This window comes from Pyxicephalus adspersus, chromosome 7, assembly GCF_032062135.1.
Source record: "Pyxicephalus adspersus chromosome 7, UCB_Pads_2.0, whole genome shotgun sequence".
Lineage (NCBI taxonomy): Eukaryota > Metazoa > Chordata > Amphibia > Anura > Pyxicephalidae > Pyxicephalus > Pyxicephalus adspersus.
In genome coordinates, this window is record NC_092864.1 from 7860706 (window position 1) to 7873655 (window position 12950).

The 12950-nt window shown below is 38.8% G+C and overlaps 1 protein-coding gene across 1 annotated transcript; it reads right to left on the reverse strand.

Annotated features, from left to right (window-relative positions):
- Positions 1-3362: 3362 nt before the first annotated feature.
- On the reverse strand, positions 3363-10931 carry LOC140334721 (olfactory receptor 1C1-like). Its single transcript, XM_072416960.1, has 4 exons — positions 10701-10931; positions 9991-10018; positions 7858-8057; positions 3363-4292 (listed from the first exon to the last, which is right to left on the reverse strand). Exons 1-4 carry the CDS (start codon positions 10929-10931, stop codon positions 3363-3365), a joined length of 1389 nt encoding a protein of 462 aa, XP_072273061.1.
- Between the last annotated feature and the right edge of the window lie 2019 nt (positions 10932-12950).

Consider the following 12950-nt stretch of genomic DNA (forward strand, 5'->3'; position numbering starts at 1 on the left):
GACTAAAGCTGCATACACACGTCCAATAATTATCGTTAGAGACGACCGATGAACAACCGATTGGCCAAAAAAAAAGTGACCAAGGACGCCGACGAACAAGGATTGTCGCTGGAAATGAACGACTGCCACGGTGGATCTGATTGGCCGACGATCTTTCACTATCTGTCGTGTGTACAGTATCGTGTCGCTCAGTGATTGTGTATGTTACTGCGGTACACTTTCTCCTTTACATGTCCCTCCCTGCATCGTTCAAACGATTGTATCTAGTGTGTGGACACTGTTGGTGGATTATATATGAACCATCATATTGTTACAGCATGTACAGAATTGTGCACAATATGATTGTTCAAGTATAAACGTGCATAACCGTTGATCGGTCACAATCGTTCATTTTCTAACAATCATTATTGGAAGTGTGTAGCTAGCTTTAGTCTAAAATTGATTTGAGATGTGCACTTTAATATTCATGTGAAGCACAGGGGCATGTAATAGTGTTATGTATCTTTTTACAATGTATCTTTTTACACCTGTTTGGAGGCTGTAGAAGCTCTACACAGTGCTGAAACAAACCCAAATTTTTCTCCCATTGACTTTAATGGGATTCGAATTCGATGTTCGACCACCCGAATTTTTTTGCTATATTCGAGCGAATAGCTGCCGAATCGAATAGTGAGCTATTCGACGAACACTATACATAAGCTTAATGGGAGCGTCATATCATAGGGTCTTTTGATCGTGCAGCACTATGTATTTCAAGTTTTTCACAGGCACCTCATTTCTTACCTCACTTTATTTCAATTGATTGATTTTGTGTGTGTGGATAGCAGCCTCCAAAAAAAAAAAGGAGCCCTGAAAGGGTTAAACTTGAAGTACAGGCAACAATAAAAATATTTATTATGTATACCTATTGCTCTTCTGCATACCTTGGTTGTGGAGAAGAGCATTGAATATCTGACAAGGTAGTTACAGTTACATAGCCCACCGTTGGGGAGAGGGCCTCATCCACACAATACACTCTGTGTTGTGGGTGTTTTTGGGAGAGGAGCTTATTTGAAATCAGGAAGCCACAGGGAATGAGTAAAGGGTGTTCCCCTTACCCAAGTCTAGAAAAGGTTAAATCAGCTCTAGAAATAATAGGCCTATTGCATAAAAGCTCTCCAAGGCTGAAGAGGATATACTTTCCACAATGAAGCTGGGTATACAGCAAACCTGGAATAGATTTCTTAAAAGTCATTTTCTATTTGTTAGCAAATCTTTTCAATCCTGGACCAGATCCATTTCAGGTTTGCTGAATCACCCAGGTTCACTGATAAAAGTGTATTCTTTCCAGCCTTGGAGAGCTTTAATTTATAAGACCAATGAGTCAAAACCATATGAAAATATCTTAATTGCTCTTTTTTAACAAACAATTCCTTATGTAGGGTCTAGCATTGTCCAAACGGCATCCCATGGCAGTTGATCTGGCATTCCTGGATCATTTGTCATGGGATGTTATTTAAACATGGCTGCCATGGATTTTATAAATGTGTGAACATTTCACTTTACCAAAATGTATCTGATTGACCTAAGACAAAAACCCTTGTTTATCTGCAAGCATTTGGATAGATTGTACTGGCATTTCAAGTAGAATTATGGTAGAATCAGGACTTCAAGACTATGGTAGAATCAGGACTACAGAGAATCATGAGACTACAAACCTTTAATTTATTTTGCAGAATTTGATCACTTTCTAGTAGGTACCATCAAATAGCAGAATTATGATACTAGTGGTCTTTATTATTCTTTCTCTAATACTTTCCATTGCAGGACTAGCTATATCAAAATAGAAGGTTCCACACTGATGTCTTTCAGCATAAGCTGCTCCAATGCTTCAGTGAATACAACACGGGTTCAGCCCAGGACAGCTGTCCCTGGCTGCCCCGTTGCTGGATTGGTAGACTGCATGTAAACAATGACCTGAGATTATTGTTTTGACCCTGGCACCCAATTTTATTTTCACTTGGGAAATGTTCCTATAGGTCCCCCTAACTCCCCTGCAGTTTTAGTGACAATATTATGTTCTGGGATTTATAGGTAACAAAAAAAGTTGGTGGTTGGCAATAGCTTACATTTAAAATAACCAATTCCTGCCCTAGTTTAACATTCATTTTTGACAATATCTATTGTAATTGGACTTAATAGGGTACTTAAAACTATTTCATACATTGCAATTGGCCAAATATTTATTAAAATATTGGTGAATATTCATCTAATTGTATCAAATCCAATTTTTACAAATTTAACCATGCCTACCTAATTGAAAGGAATGTGTATTTGAGTTCATGTTGCCTTTCTGTCAGCTTGAACCTGGCCACTCTTCTCTAACCTCCTGTGCCAAAGAACAGCAGTTTCTGTAATAGTCAGGCCAGCCCGCCTGGCACCAACACTCATGCCAAGTTCAAAGTCACATTTAGTCCCCATTTTGATGCCCTGTTTGAACTTTAGCAGGTCAATTTGATATCAAATATCTACAGAGGCTCAGAGGCATTACTGTGCAAATAGCTGATATCTGTGCTAACAAACATTTGAAGAGGTACAACTGGTAGAGTGGCCAGTAAGTCTAAATCTACATCCATTCACTTAATGGAAGATAAGTCAACTGAACCAGATTTATCTTTATTCTTACATTGCCAGACTGTAGATATTAGACTCCCTTACATTGTGAATACATATTGACCAACACATTCTTGTTGAAACCTGACTCTTTTGACCACAGCAGTCTTGGATGGTGTATCATCATAAAATAATATGGCAGCTAGACAATTTATTATATATATATATATAAATGCACAACACTTTACAAAGTCCATAGTCATGTCAATAGCTGTCACTCAAATGGGTTAACAATCTAATGTCCCTACCATAGTCATATCTTTTTACTACAAAAAAATGTAAATTCTTTGGGGTAAGCCAATTAACCTAACTGCATGTTGCTGTAATGTGGGTGGAAACCGGAGTACCCGGTGGAAACCAATGCAAACACAGGGAAAATGTGCAAACTCCATGCAGATAATGTCCTGGCCAAGATTTGAACCTGGGACCCAGCACTGCAAAGGCCAGAGTGCTAACCCATGAGCCACCTCATTAGACACAAAATCTGAAAAATATTGCCATGCACAGGAACCCAACATCCATTCTATGGCCTTTGTGAGTTACAAATCTCAAAAGGATAGTCTAGCAAATCTTTAAGTTGTTTTTACCCATTTTATATGGTATTGTGTTATTTTACCTGTAACAGGTGTAAAGGAATCAACAAGTTTGAATGAATACTACTTTATATTCGTACTTATGAGGAAGAGTTCAAAATCATATCTGTACACACGTCACCAACATTTATTTATTATTCGTATCAAAGCTCGTTTGACATCTTTGTTTCGTAAACTATACAGCAAAGGGTTTAACATGGGAGTCACAACTGTGTAGAAAATGGTACACAACCTTTCTAAGACTTCTAAGTTGACCGATGGAGGAATCATGTACACAAGGACAGATGTACCATAGAAAATACTGAGGACCATGATATGGGATGAGCAAGTGGAGAAAGCTTTTCTCCTTCCATCCCTGGATGTCATGGCCAAGATGACATTGAAAACTTTGACGTAAGACGCTAAACTGCAGGCAAATGGGCAAAATCCAAAAAGAATCATTTCAGTAAATATGACAAACAGAAACAAGTTACCGGGACAAGATAATTTAATGACTGCCTTAAAGTCACAGTAAAACTGTTTAATAGTGGCAGAGTGACACAAGGGTGTGTATGATGCAGAAATTGTTACGATCAAGGCGTTTAAAAATGCAATTACCCATATGGCCACCATGAGTAGGACACAATGTCTTTTACTTAAAATCTCCATGTAACGCAAAGGCTTACATATGGCGACGTACCGGTCATAGGCCATGGCTAGGAGTAGATTAACTTCAACACAGGCACCCCAAAAATAAAAGAACATTTGGGAAAAACATTGTGCAAAGGATACTGTGTTATTTCCAGAAAGTAATATGTCCAAGAGTTTCGGAATTGTTGTGGTTGTATAACAAATGTCAACAAAGGACAAATGACACAGAAAAAGGTACATGGGCATATGAAGGTGAACATCAGTATATATGACAATAACCAATACTAGATTCAGCACTATACCAATGAAGTATATCAAGAAAAAGAAAACAGAGTATCCATTCTTATCCCATTTATTTGAAAGTGCCAAGATATGGAATTCTTTGAATGATGTCATGTTTTCCATGTTTTCAGCTGACTAGAAGAAAGTAGGTATGAATGGTTTGTTAATGTGAATTCACATAAACATTTCTAAAATTATTATTATTAAGAAACAGTATTTATATAACGCCAGCAAATTACACAGCTCCTTATATTAAATAGTGGTTGCAAGTGACAGACAAAAACAAATAATGACACAGAAGAAAAGGAGGACCCTGCCCAGAAGAGCTTACAATCCAAGAGCAAAAAAAAAAAAGAGCAATAAGGGCGATAAGGAATGGTGGGAGAGTAATGAGGGTTTAAAAGACAGAAGAAGGTGGGTAGAGGAGTTTGAAAACATGGGTGCTAATTTAAATGTGAGTCGCTCGGGGGGGGGGGGATTTTTCTATCAGAACAGAAAGGTAAGTGGGCCAAAAACTGTGGAGGGATTTGAAGGCAAAGCACCGGAGCTTGAATATGATTCTAAGGTGAAATGGAAGCCAATAAATAAAACTAGAGAGAGAGGCATCAGAAGACGAATGGGAAGGATAGATGGGTCTGGCTTCAACATTCATAATAGATTGTAGAGAGAGTCATGTTAGTGGAATACCAGAGAGGAGGAGGTTACAGTAGTCCAGACGAGAGATGATAAGAGCGTTGTGCAGGGGAAAGTGACAGGACTTAGAAATGCTTTGGATATGCGGGATGAAGGAGACACACGTGCCTGAGGGGATGGATGAATAACAGTGTTATTACCAGGTACAAATATGTCAGTAGAAGATGGGGGGTTGTTCTGTTTTATCCAGGTTAAGTTTCAGAAATCTATCAGACATCCATTATGAGATGGCCGACAGACATTAAGAATTTTCAAAGCAATACAACAGGTAATAAAATAATAACTAAAATCATAAAAGACAAAAACCAAAACAAAACAAGTAGACAGTACATTTTAAACCCAAAACCAAGTAAATTGTTGAGGTTGTAAATGTGAAAGTGAATTAGCCATACACAATATTAAGGATCTACCAGGATAATTTGAAAGTCTCGTTATCATTAGATCTTTCTGTGCTACAATTGAAAGCAGCCATTTCTGTCTATAAACACTGACCAAAAAGTCTGTTTTTGATAATGGTGGATAGTTCTATCCACCATTATCAAAAACAGACTTTTTGGTCAGTGTTTATAGACAGAAGTGGCTGCTTTCAATTTTTTAGCACAGGAAGATATAATGATAACAATTGTAGAACAGAACGATCTAATGATTGCCATTGAGCAGCAAGTCTTGGCTGTCATTTTGACAGCTAGGCATTGCTGCTAAAGTCAGTGGGGGAGTATTAGGCTGGTTAAATTTGCCCATTTGCTTTGTTTATACAACAATTTATTACTTCAGATAGCTATTTGGTTACTACTCATACCTTCTAAGGCTTAAAGCCTGGGTATTTTTTCTTGTGCTTTATGGTTTTATGTTTTCCTGATGTTTCCATGCATTGTTATCCCATACACCCAAACATTTCGATAGTTTTAGTGACTTTGACTTAAATTGTCCTTTTTAAGACTCTGAAAATAGATTTAAAGTTTCTCCAGGTTATACCTGTTTTCCATAGTTGGCTGATCTTTGACAGACAGCTTGACTTAGACAGTGTGGTTTGAATTTAAATCTCTGCCAGACAACTCGCCCCTGGTTTCCTTCAGGCATCTGGACCACTGGTTATGCCCTTGGGTTTGCCTGGCCTGGATTGCAACTTAGATCTTCATTAGGCCTCTCCAGAAAATTCCAGTCTATCTTTTAGCACGGACATTGTTTTGCATCATCCTATTCATGTGACACACTTAGTCTCCATTTTGAAGCTGAAACCATATCTTTACCTGATTAATGTAGATAATGAATTCTTACCTGTACCAAGTACTTGACACTACCATCCACTGTTTGATATGTATGAATATCTAAATGCTCCTATGCACTTTTTTTCCATAATAAAACATTCTTTGTTTTAATTAGCAACTAAACTCCCTCAACGGTAATTACTATACCTGAGCACACTTTTTTAATTTCTATGTACCCGAGGGGTTGGCATAAGGTTCATTACTAGAGAGGAGGTAGCCACTTACCACTGTTTTCAACTGTTTTTATATTTAGTAAATTATTACAGAATATAAATTTTACAAATAATTCTCACATTTATTGCAAATTAGAGGAATAATATAAAGAGCTAATAAGTTTGTTAAACACAGAATCAATATTCTTCATTGTTTATTTTGAAATTTTCAATAATATAAATGATTTAAATGCATATTATATAATATTATATTATAACCCAGTCTCATTACCTTACTGATATGTGATGAAGAAAACAAATCATCCTGCAGCAACACAAAGTGCACATTAGCAATTGCAGCAAAAGGCTCAATGGTGACTAATATATATAATTCTGTGTTCAAGTATTATTTGTAATTCATACCTATGAGGATTTTTACCATAATTATCCTCAAGTGTAAAATGCAAGTAAACTGTTTCCCACTTCATATAATTATTAAATGTGTTTTGCTGTGTGTTGAAAGTTTCTTTTAAAATATCTAAAATGAGCACATCCTTTTTATAGTTTGTGGAATGTGATGCCTTAACCTGGATATGGTTTATAGACAAATGGGTGAGTGAATTTATTATCTGACATTTGGAAAAATGAAGTCTAATTGAAAGTAAAGAATAGAGTTACATGCTTGTTAAAAACTGATAAAATGTATTTATAAATAAAGTTAATGTGAATACCTAATTTTAGCTTGGTATTGACTTGTAATCACTTATAGAGAAACTTTTGGAAGAATATAGGGAAAAACTACAGGTGTGCTAAATGTACATAATTACGAGTAACATGGTGACAGCAAGAGAGGGAAAGTAAGCTAATCAGTGCGCTGCTTCTTTATTGTTCCATCAGTGATCTTCTATTTTCCAGTCGCTTGAGGAAGTAGAGGAGACCGGGCTATATTTCTCTAACTGCAGTGGACAAAAGTCAGATCAGTAGGTTGGCTATGTTGTCTGGCAGGCTGTAAAAACCCCATAGGACTGGCTAAACAAAAATGTCAATGTTTTGGAACATAAAACAGCCCACATGTAACTCATACATTCCACTCCATCCCTTTGCTGCATTTTGTTCCCCTTCTAGTGACTCTAGGCTAAGGTGCACACGCAGGGGTTATATCATCGAATGACTAAAGAGGATCGCCCATCATCATGAAAATCCTCCGTGAGGCCATTGGTGAAGATGAGGGCTTCTGTGAATGCAGCGATCCTTTGGCCTTCCTCTCTATGATGCTGATATGTCCACAGGATTGTGACCACAACTGGACAGTGAATGATAAAGTATTTGAGCTTATATTTGTTATTATTTTTGATATTTTTGCCACATATATTTTGTAACTTTGTTAAAATAAAGGAATTTGTCTGTTGTAGTCAAAAAATGGTGTTTCTGCTAATGAAGCAAAATAAGCGAAACGCATTGAGTAACATCAATTGTTAATAAGTAATATGATTGCAGCATTATGGCTATATAATAAAACATTGTGGTTGTTTTTTTGTGAATTTTATCATTTGTTGCTTTAAGTGTAAATTGTTTTAATATTTTTACCTTAAAAGTCCCATGCTTTGTTTCACAGTTCTGCAAGGCAGGATGGTAGACCCTCTGTGTCTCCAGCTCAGTGGGTAGAGACTTGCACAGGGCGCAGAGTCTAAGCAGGACCCGGGTCTTCAGCAGAGCCTCTGGAGGTGAGGATGTTGTGCTGCGGGCAACTGCCACGTTGCGGCCCCCGGGCAGGCCGAGGCGGGTGACTGCTGACAGACAGAAATGGGACGTGGTACCAGAGCGAGAAGCAGAGAGTAGTCAGGCAAGCTAGAAGTCAGGGCAGGTAGCGATCAGGAGTAGTCAAGGTTAAACCGAGGGTGGTACGCAAATATTCAGGGGCAAGAGACTAAACAAACAGGAACCTGGAAGCAGAGCCAAAGGAACACCTTAATTAAGCAACTTCCTGTTGCCCTTCACTTCCTTTTAAGGTCAGGGTCTGTGATGAGTGGAGCCATGTGACCTGCTGCATCCTATCCTACCACCAGATGGGGTCCAGGAGACTAGAGTTTGGTGGTGTTTACATCTCCACCAGCAGAGGGAGCGCGTCTGCGAAACTCCCTAGTCCTCTGAGGTAATGGAGCAGCTGACTGGGAGTCACATGACCTAGACCAGGAAGTGAGCTGAGGAGATGATACCTTAGCAGAGCTGGTGCTGGCAGCAGGTGAGTGAAAGGTGGATGGCACTGACAGAGGCATAGATCCCTTGGACCTGCAGGGATCTGTGACACTTTGGATTTTGGTTTATGGTTAGTAGGGATATAGTACAGAGATTAAGGACTCAAATTTTTGTTATGCGATTAAAACAACTAAGCAAAAAGTTTTGGCTATACATGCATGGTAACATCAATGGAGGAATGAGGGAAAACAGGAAAGCAACAAAAGTGCTAGGTTACAGGTGCCTCAAGCTACTAGATCTTAATGGCCTAATCCACCCACTTTTGGTAAGATCAAGAGACAATCTAATGTCTTTGGGCCACTACAGAATATTCAGACCACGACAGGCAAAGAAACAAACTGAGTGTGTCATTGCTAAAAGTTATGTCCTTCATATGCTAGAGCTGGAGGTGTTTGCAGAATTCTTTAATTGCCTTCTTCCAAAGCCTAAACATAAATACTTGCATGTTTCATCCATTAGTATATAGAAGTCATGTTTGTCAAAAGCCGAGTTCCTAATTCAAGTCAATGTGAAGATTTACAATAAGCAATGTTTGGAACCACTGTTGTAGTGACAGATGTTTCATCGATTGCAGTATTTTAGCACCAGATCTATTTCAATGTCTCATCACCGTATAGTAAACAACGTACACACAATCTACATTTGTGCTTGGAGGTTTGGCAATTATCATAGGTTCCTCTGATGTTTGTGGCAGTATTGGTCCCTAGATTCATAGTAGTGATTCACTAAAATATTGACCCTATTCTTTTCACCTGAGTATGACTAGACAGAGAAAATATCAGTTCACCAAAGACGGAATCTTTAGTCCAATCTGGGTCGTCCAGATGGCTGAGGGAATAGATAGGTTGAGTTTGTGATGCGACCAAGTGCCATCTTACATCTTCAATTGCAAGATTTGTCCAGTAGCAAGTCCAAGTTCTGTATCCACCTGCCAGTGGGGTAGCACGTGGCTCAGGGGTTAGCACTCTGGCCTTTGCAGCGCTAGGTCCTAGGTTCAAATCCAAGCCAGGACACTATCTGCATGAACTTTGTAGGTTCTTCCCGTGTCTGCATGGGTTTCCTCCTACATCCCAAAAACATGCAGTGAGGTTAATTGGCTTCCCCCTAATATTGACCTTGGACTACATTAATGACATATGACTATGGTAGGGACATTAGATTGTGAGCTCCTATGAGGGACACTTGGTGACATGACTATGGACTTTGTACAGCGTTGCATATCATGATGGCGCTATATAAATACTGTGTAATAATAATTCTGTAGTGCTTTTAGGCTTTACTGTTATTTGCCATTGTTTTTATGCCTAACTAGTCAAGTACACAATTGTCCTCTCTTTAGCTGGACTAAGTAACACATTACTGTTGGGGTTCACCACAACACCATTTTCATAGGGGTGCATGTAATTAGGATTTCAATTGAGTTGGGCTCATGCTTCCATCTTCACCTTTTTTTTGTATCCTCACCACTACTGTAGTGGCTTGTGCGCTTTACCTGCAAGATATAATGTGTAATATATACAATTGGCTTCAGATCTATCAGTCCAGCAATGATCATCAAGTTTCCTACTTGTTCACATATGCATTTTTTGCATCCTGGTTTAATTAGCTAGGATGTATGTATTTATCTACCCTATAGCACAAGAGGCATTAAGAAGTCAGATAGAACATCTATGCCAGATAAGTCTTAGTTGTTTTTTTTTTTAATGCATGCTGGTACTTGTTACAATGTCACAGTGAACACAAGCGGGTGGTGGATCCTTAGTGTTTCCAGCCCACTTTGCAGGGACACAAACGGGGCACAGAGTCTAAGGCACTAGCCTCCAGCTTCACCAGTGCATATTAAAAGGGGTTATGGACTTTAGGAGGTGGTGGCAAAGTTGCGGCACCCGAACAAACAGGGGCTGCTGGCTGGGTAGGACCAATGCAGAGTACAAGAGCGAAAGGCAGAAGCGTAGTTGGACGAATCAAGACAGGAGGCCATCGAAGATGGTCAGGACAGAGCCAGGGTCGGTATTCCAAAGTGTCAGAATCAGGACCAGGAAGCACTAACTAGGAGTTTGAAACATAGCCTGCAAGAAACGTTTTTTTTCAGTCAACATCCTGTTGCCCATCATTTCCTTATATAGGGCAAGTCATGCGACAAGAGGAAACCATGTATCCAGCATGTGACATACCACACCACCAGAGGGCATGCTGGTGCTGAGATAGTTTAGGTGGTGTTCACACTTCTGCCAGTAGATGGAGGTCTGTGGAAAATCTGGGTCCTCTGAAGTGAAGAGGTAATCACACCAGGGAATAAACAGTGAATGGGATTCCTGGGCAGAGCTGCTGCTGGCTGGAGAGGAGTGCAAGGTGGGTGACAGAAAAGGGCGCAGATCACCTGGTTTTGCGGGGATCTGTGACATTACTACACTAAATAACAACTCTATGGTTCCTTCTGGTAAATAAAAATTTTTACCTATGCCACCTCCCCTAATTAAGATTACAGGAAGAAAGAACAAAATGAATGGGACATATTTCATACATAATCACATCGACAGTTTTATTAAAATATTACAATTTTTTTATAACCATTAAAATCCAAATAGCATAAATGGGTGATTTAGTTACATTATTATGTAGAAAGCAGTCTCTAAAGATGTTCCTAAAACATTCTACGCGTTTTGCGGAGCATAGTCTGCTTCATCAGGAATAAGGACACATATGTAACAATGGCCAATACATAATACAGGCATGTGGGGCTTTTCTATCACAGACAAACAAGACTGATCAAAAGGGCGGCAGCAGAACCAGCATTGCACTCCTACTATTCCATGGACGTTTCGCGCTGATCTTATTTTATGAGTATTCCACTAATATATTATCACCTAATATGATAGAGAATGCTATATATTCTAAGCCATATAACTGTTCTCTATCTATCAACTTAGATGTGAAATGAAGTTGAACCACATATTTATCAGACACATGGTTCCCCTTTGTTTTGTATTTACTGCCCCCCCGCCCCCTTCACCTACCTACATAATTTTTTAGTTAACTTCTAGGGGAGGAGCAAAGGATACAATGGAATGTCACTTGAGTGACGGGTTGACATCACATTCATGATTTTGGCACCAGACTTGGGGCTTTTGAATGTCTGCACAAGGGAAGCTTTTACAGGTAAATTAAAACTATAAAACATGTTAAATGCACATTAGACTGTTTTCGCCAATGATGACGCTTGCCACTGTTTGGGGTCAGCAGGGGGTCCGCTGCTTCCTGTCTTACAGTATTGCTACCCGTTTTTTATATAAGGGAGGGCCCACACTGTTTTTTTGAGGCCAGAGTACTATGACAGTAGTTACAAAACCCTTTAAAAATCCAACTCTTTATTGGGCTTAAAAGAATTTGGCCCGGATACTAAACTATACAAGAGAAAACAAATCTTTAATTTTTTTAAAATCCTATTTACAGAATTCAGTGATGGCTTAATAGGATTCTACGATCAGACATTTCAGCACCGGCTACGTTACGCTCCACAATGACTGAATGAGTTCTGTCTGCCTTGCCAGAGTTCCTGTCATTGAATTTAGTTGCATGATTGGCTAAACTGGAAATGGCCCGATCAGGGACTTATAGTCCAAGCAGATTTGTCATACAAGTTCTATTACACAAGGCAGCAAACACAGTTGCGATGAAGGGCAGTTTGTAAAATTAGGTCATAGCATAAAATAAACAAAAATCTTGTCCAAGCCCCTAATCAAACTTAGATCAGTTCCTAATCTAATTTCTCAACACAAAAGGCACTTTTTGTACCCTTTAGTGTTCTATGAACAGCTATTTTAGGAGAAAGAGAGAGAAAACCCAGAGCATCAATCAATCAATATATATATATATATATATATATATATATATATTTAAATGACTATTTACAGCTGGGCCTAAAAATGAGGCGAGCTTTTTAACATGGAGGAACCCTTGAAATAACTTTCAGGCCATCAGGCCTGAATTACTATAATTATTGCTATAATTACTAAATCCACGGCTCACAGTACATTAGTGTGGTGGTCACTTGGAAATATGCCTCGTACATTTCTGACCAGTGGGAGGAATGTCACCCTTACAGATAGCCAAAAAGATCATTGGTATCAGTAAAACTAACCTGAGACAACCCTGGTTGAAAAACACAGGTGTGGACCAATGAATGAAGGCTAAATCCCCCTAAAACTCTACTTAGACTCCACAAAATTCAAGTGTTTTCATTTATTTTTATTTTTTTTTTGCAAAATAATATTATGTTTCAACGAATATACAGAATAGAGAAAAATGTTTTATTATTCTTTATTTCTTATATTAGGTATTTTTCTCAAATCAGTATCTGGGACAAACTAGCATTTGGCTTCACCAGCGCATAGCACAAGAGGTAATGGACTTTGGGGGGTGGT

Bases quoted from the DNA above. Each gene is read 5' to 3' on its own strand.
- LOC140334721 (XM_072416960.1), bottom strand. From the start codon at position 10,931: ATGTCACAGATCCCCGCAAAACCAGGTGATCTGCGCCCTTTTCTGTCA. The intron at 8,058-9,990 runs GTGAGGATACAA...GTCTGTCAGCAG, and splicing joins CACAAGCCACTACAGTAGTG to TCACCCGCCTCGGCCTGCCC. The intron at 4,293-7,857 runs GTAAAAATATTA...ACTTTCTTCTAG, and splicing joins CAAAGCATGGGACTTTTAAG to TCAGCTGAAAACATGGAAAA.